Source organism: Misgurnus anguillicaudatus, chromosome 11 (assembly GCF_027580225.2).
Source record: "Misgurnus anguillicaudatus chromosome 11, ASM2758022v2, whole genome shotgun sequence".
Classification (NCBI taxonomy): Eukaryota; Metazoa; Chordata; class Actinopteri; order Cypriniformes; family Cobitidae; genus Misgurnus; species Misgurnus anguillicaudatus.
Genome location: NC_073347.2, coordinates 20,489,082 through 20,495,093, shown reverse-complemented (window position 1 = coordinate 20,495,093; position 6,012 = coordinate 20,489,082). Strand labels below are relative to the sequence as shown.

General features: G+C 38.2%; 1 protein-coding gene across 1 annotated transcript; it reads left to right on the top strand.

The window, feature by feature from the left end:
• The first annotated feature begins 85 nt into the window (after positions 1 to 85).
• csgalnact2 (chondroitin sulfate N-acetylgalactosaminyltransferase 2) lies at positions 86 to 5,578 on the top strand. Its single transcript, XM_055170615.2, has 8 exons — positions 86 to 217; positions 594 to 1,520; positions 1,625 to 1,841; positions 3,076 to 3,177; positions 3,587 to 3,768; positions 3,921 to 4,015; positions 4,105 to 4,186; positions 4,560 to 5,578. Exons 2-8 carry the CDS (start codon positions 869 to 871, stop codon positions 4,850 to 4,852), a joined length of 1,623 nt encoding a protein of 540 aa, XP_055026590.1. The 5' UTR covers positions 86 to 217; positions 594 to 868; the 3' UTR covers positions 4,853 to 5,578.
• Positions 5,579 to 6,012: the final 434 nt, after the last annotated feature.

Here is a 6,012-nt window from a genome sequence, read left to right as displayed (position 1 = left end):
AATAAATAAAGGCTGTCAATTTTCCTAATGAATAAAGATGTGGTGCTTTTATTTTAAAATATGTTCCGTTTAATCGAACGCGCGCGGGACTTTTATTTTGAAATAGTGCGGCTGAAAGCGGAAATAACATGTATTTGTATTGTGCTTCCTCTCTCATTGCCCCGTGGCGTCTATAACCAACGGGTAACAACAACCGTATGCGATCCCAACTACCAAGGTAAGTGATTTATTCAGAGAAGTAACTTGATCCTCGATGTTTTACACCGCAGATTATCGGAATATTAATATTTGTTTGCAAGAACATAATGTCTTTTAACTCAGTAAAAAACTGCTTTTCCGGTTTGTAAACAAGCCTACTTCATTCATCAAATTAATAGTTGCGCGATCATTTTTTGCATCAAACACGTAACAGTCAACTTATAAAGTAAAAGCAACCACTCTCAATATGTTCCTTTTTTATTTATTTAATTAATTTAATCTGTATGTTTGTCATTTTATATCTAGCTATTTATCAGTCATATCATTTTATATTATTTAATTGATTAAAAATCAAAAGCTTACTTAAAATTGTTCAATTGAAATGTATGTTTTAGATGACGCCTCCCTCGTGAACAAAAAAAAAGAGAGAAATTGGGCAAGCAGGATGACAGTTTGTCATTTAAATACTCGCATTCCTGATGAATCTGATCAAACTGAAATGCTGTAAGAGGACTCTAACCAGAAGAGACATGTGACACTATTACCGTCTCACTTTCCACTTCACGTAGGAATGGATTGATGTGAGAGAGCTCATCCCTCCTTAAAGTTTGATCTTGACAGGTTGGGAATGCAAAAGTGTGGCTGTTAATAGCACCCCTGCCTCTCAGAAATGCCCAGAAGAGGGCTTCCTCTGCAGGGGCGGGCACGCTGGCTACTCCTGGGTATATTCTTGCTCTTAATATTGCTGCTTTTCGCTTACCTGTTGGAGTGTACCCCACCTGCGGATGTGAGCCAGGTACTACCTGGTCTGGGAGGGGAACCTTATGGAAAGGATCATTATCAAGCTCTTCTGCAGGAGCAGGAGGAGCGTCACCTTAGCCGAGCAGCCAGCCTCAAAAGACAGATTGCACAGCTCAAACAGGAGCTTCAGGAGATGAGCGACAAGCTGAGGGCCCTACAAGAAAAGAAGGAGGGCCCGGGGCAGCAGAACCTCATTGATGGCCGAGATCATGAACCCGGTGACCTCTTGGAGTTCCTGCACTCGCAAATCGACAAGGCGGAGGTGAACACGGGAGCCAGGCTGCCGAGTGAGTACGCGCTCGTACCCTTCGAGAGCTTTACTGCTGCAAAGGTCTACCAACTTGAGATGGGCCTGACACGCCATCCAGAGGAGAAGCCTGTGCGTAAGGACCGCAGGGACGAGCTGGTGGAGGTGATCGAGGCGGGTTTGGATATTATCAATAACCCGGAGGAAGATGACGGACAGGAGGAAAACATACCTATGCATAGACAGATGTTCACCGAAAGCCATTTTTTTGAAGGTAAGAAATTTGTGTGTACTTAACATTGCTTGTTTGTATATAAAGATGGTGTAAACTTTGCACAGTAAGTCTAGCAGCTTATGTGTACTTGCTATTCTTGGCAGGACTCTACAGAACAGAGAGGGACAAAGGCACACTGTATGAGCTCTACTTTGCAAAAGAGAGTTCTCACGAGTACCGTCACGTCACCCTTTTCCGCCCGTTCGGGCCCCTGATGAAAGTGAGGAGCACAGCAGTAGATACTGCCAACGCTGTCATTAACATCATAGTGCCACTGTCAGGCCGCACTGAGGCTTTTGTTCAGTTCTTGCATAACTTCAGGTAAGAAGGGTGTCGTAGTTTCAGTGCGAGACGCACCTTTCATTCAGAAAGTATGCAGTGTGACAGTAACAAGCAAGTGTCACAAGCCACCAACAACTTTGTTGTTTAGCAATGTTTTAATGACCATCTATATAGATTTTTGCTATCTTTATTGATATTACCATAAAGAGTATGCATTTATACACTTTGACAGCTTCATCACCACAAAGGTCTACCAGCAAGAAATGAAGTTTGAGTTTGGTTCCAAAACGCAATAAATCCATTGTGACTAATTTCTGGCAAAACGTGTTTTCTATACCAAGAAAGTGAAAACCACTATTTTCTGTTACAAACTTTCACATAGCATCTTTAGGTTATAAAAAACATAAAAAAATACATATTTTGATTTTCAAATATTTATTATAAAAACTGATTATTTTTATCCACAAAATGCAATAAATCTATTGAATCAATATATAAATGTGCATTCATCTTTGCCATGTTATATTCATTTAGTTAACTAATTGTATACAACGATTTAAAAAAAAAACATTATTGGCATTATTTTTCACAGCGATCAGCTGTAAAATGTTTTGGTCCTGCTCGATTTTCGTTGGCTTCGAGTAAAATAATGGAAAGTTTTTCATAAGATCCTCTGGGGTCAATGTGTTAACATGACAGAAGCTTAATGCTGTCGGATGAACAAGCAACAACACGAGCAATTTTCCGTCTACCGAGTGCCTCTTGCGCAAATTATTAGATTTTGATGGCTTGCGTATCTTCCCCATCACAGAAAACCACCACAGGTTTATCAATGCCAACAAAAGTATTATTTTGTTTGTTTGTTGATCACGAAGTACAAAGTAGATGAGGATAACTAGGATTCCGTGTATTCAACACGACGCCATTGTCGTGGAAAGGTGCCTTGTGATTGGTTAAGCGGATTTATTGCATTCTGCAGAGAAGGAGGAGTGGCGTTTATTGCGTTTTGAGAAAAAAGAGAGAAAAGATGACAGAATAACAGGGCGGATATTGTTATTTTTTAACACTGATCAGATACAATACTGATTTTTGCGGTTACTCATTTCTAAAAAAAAAAAGGCATTTATCGCGTTTTGGAAGCAAACTCTTCAAATGTCCTGTAAAATTTCCCATCTAAAATACTGAGAGCACATATTTTAGTACACTACATGAATTATTTAGGTTTGTTCAAAGGTTTTAGTATACATTGGTTGGCACTGTTTTCTGTCTGCAGGGAGGTTTGTATACTGCAGGACAAGCGTGTGCATCTCACAGTTGTGTACTTTGGGCAGGAAGGCTTGCAGGAGGTGAAGATGTCTCTACGGGAAATGTCCAGGTTTGAACTCGGTCAATATGTTGTGAAAATGTATCTGAAACATTGTATTTTGAATTAAAGTTGAATGTTGATCTAAATTTGTGTGAGTTTCTTGATTTTGTGAGATATTTTGATAAATGATGGTAAACACACAGGTGAGTGCACCTATTGACTTCTATAGTAGTAAAAACAAATACTATGTGAGTCAATGGATGCCGTCTGTGTGCTTGCCACCATTTATCAAAATATCTTCTAAGTTTTGTGTACTTCTTTTGCCTTGACCAGTGAGAAACATGCTTACATTTGAGTGTTTTGTAAATGTAATCTGTTAAGGTGGGTAGGTAAAGATCATAGGCCTATTATTTAGTATTACTGGCAGATCTTAGTTTGATTTGTACAATGTAATTTATTGTAATTCAATCTTTTCCAGCGAGGAAAACTTTACTAACTACACTTTGATCCCTGTGGATGAGGAGTTTTCTCGTGGCCGTGGTCTAGACATTGGAGCTCACTCATGGCAGAAGGGTGGTGATGTCTTGATGTTCTTCTGTGATGTTGACATTTACTTCACACTGGAATTTCTTAGTACCTGTCGTCTCAATACAGCTCCAGGTCTGTAACCTCATTCAAATTTGAAAGTTCATAAACTCCCAAATATAATCCAAATATATTTCCCTGCCAAGTGCCAAATGAATCATCATGGTCTTTTTCTCTTGCAAATATCTTATGTCTTAGGGAATGACAATAATTTTATTTTCTTAAAGGAAAGCGAGTTTTCTATCCAGTGGTTTTCAGTTTGTATAATCCGGCCATAGTTTATGGAAATCTTGATTTACCACCCGCCGTTGAACATCAGCTGGTATGTAACATCACACCATATAGCTAAATTTATTTAAGTCTCTAGTGTGTGACAAAACTGAAAGTAATCCAACTAATTGCTGTTTATAGATTCATAAAAAAGATGCTGGATTCTGGAGGGATTTTGGATTTGGCATGACGTGTCAGTATCGCTCAGATTTTCTCAGTATTGGTAAGTTGGAGCATGCTTTACTCGTCTCATTTATGCTACAAACTCCTGGTTTCACAGACAAGGCTTGAAATACTAGACTAAAATACATATTTGTGCTGTCTCAATTGAAAATAACTTACACTGACAGATCTTAAAATAAGCCAGTGCCATTGATTTGTCTAAAGACAAATTGTCTAACACCACACCAGTAACGTCTTTTTCTAAGGCATGTGTATAAAAGATGCTTAATCACCTTAATTCACCTAAGGCTTAGTCCTGGCTTTAGCTAAGCCTTGTCTGTGAAACCACGCCTAAGACAAGTAGTGCAATGCGTATGTGTATTTGCAGTTTTAGGGTGATTCATATAAATATAATCACAATTAATTTTTTGCAGGAGGGTTTGACTTGGAAGTAAAAGGTTGGGGTGTGGAAGATGTCCACTTGTACAGGAAGTACCTACGAAGTGACCTGATTGTTATACGCACACCAGTGTCAGGCCTCTTTCACCTTTGGCACGAGAAGCAGTGCGCTGATGAGCTGACCCCAGAACAGTACCGCATGTGCATCCAATCCAAAGCTATGAATGAGGCATCGCACTCTCATCTGGGCATGCTTGTGTTCAGAGAGGAGATCGAGACTCACCTTAGAAAACAGGCTTATAAAACTCAAACCAAACCAGCAGAATGAGTCAAAAGCACAATTTTTTGCTTGAAAACTTCAATGAAGAAATATTGTCACATGTCTGGATTATTTTTGTTTGTACTTTATTTTTTGAACTGAAGTAATGGTAAATCCAAGGATTACAGTAAACCCTATGACAGTAGAAGGATGGTATTAATTGGTACTGTGTAAACTGTTTACAACTTTGGTTTGATGCTAGTTATGGATTAACTCTGCATACTGTATATGTAAATATTGACCTTTAGGAAACAGGAGTTGTTAGGGAACAGGATTATCTGAAATGCAGAGTTTTGTTTTACTTTTTAAAATCTTAAATGCAACAAGAACATATTTTAGAAGTTACACTTTTTGTTGAGAGGGCCATAACTTAAAATACATATTTAAGTTATGTGCATGCTGTGATTAAAATGGATCTAATGTAAATGCATAAGTTGTTAAAAGGGACAATCATTCACAAATAACTGTAGGCAAATGTACAAAACTACTTACCTAAGACACAGATTGGTTCCTAATGTCTCTTTTGGAACAATTCTCATTTCAGTTTAAGATAGCATGGACCTCATATGCATCTTTATGCACGTGTATCTTATTTTGCCTCTGATGAGGCTAAAGTTAGGTATTGTTAATTAGCAGGTAGATCAATATAACTGTGGCTATCAGCTGTACAGCATCAACTGACTCCGATGTTGCAATTGTTAAATTCCTTTTTAATAAATAAAATGGGCAGCACCAGCCTATGTGTGTTCCCTTTATCAAAACCTAATGTATTAGGTACATTCACACACAAGTCTACAACTTAAATTTCATTATTTTGGCAACGGACAAAGTGATGCCAACTTTAAATCCCGTAGTGATGATTAAAGGAGAACACCACTGTTTTTCAATATTTTATTAGATTAATTAATACATACCCATCTTTTTTCAATGCGTGCTTTATTTTATCTTTGTACAGCGCTTCTTGAATGTATTAGCATTTAACCTAGCCCCATTCATTACTATGGCTCCAAACAAAAATTTAATTTTGTGCCACCATACTTACCCATGTTAGTAACTACTCATGTAACAGTCTTTAAATAGGTAAAACATGGAAGTGTTTGGTGGCTTCTAAATTCGTCCCTGTTTGGAGCCATAGGAATGAATTGGGCTAGGCTTAATGCTAACACAGG

Bases quoted from the DNA above. Each gene is read 5' to 3' on its own strand.
- csgalnact2 (XM_055170615.2), top strand. From the start codon at position 869: ATGCCCAGAAGAGGGCTTCCTCTGCAGGGGCGGGCACGCTGGCTACTC. The intron at 3,769-3,920 runs GTCTGTAACCTC...ATTTTCTTAAAG, and splicing joins TCGTCTCAATACAGCTCCAG to GAAAGCGAGTTTTCTATCCA. The intron at 4,187-4,559 runs GTAAGTTGGAGC...AATTTTTTGCAG, and splicing joins CTCAGATTTTCTCAGTATTG to GAGGGTTTGACTTGGAAGTA.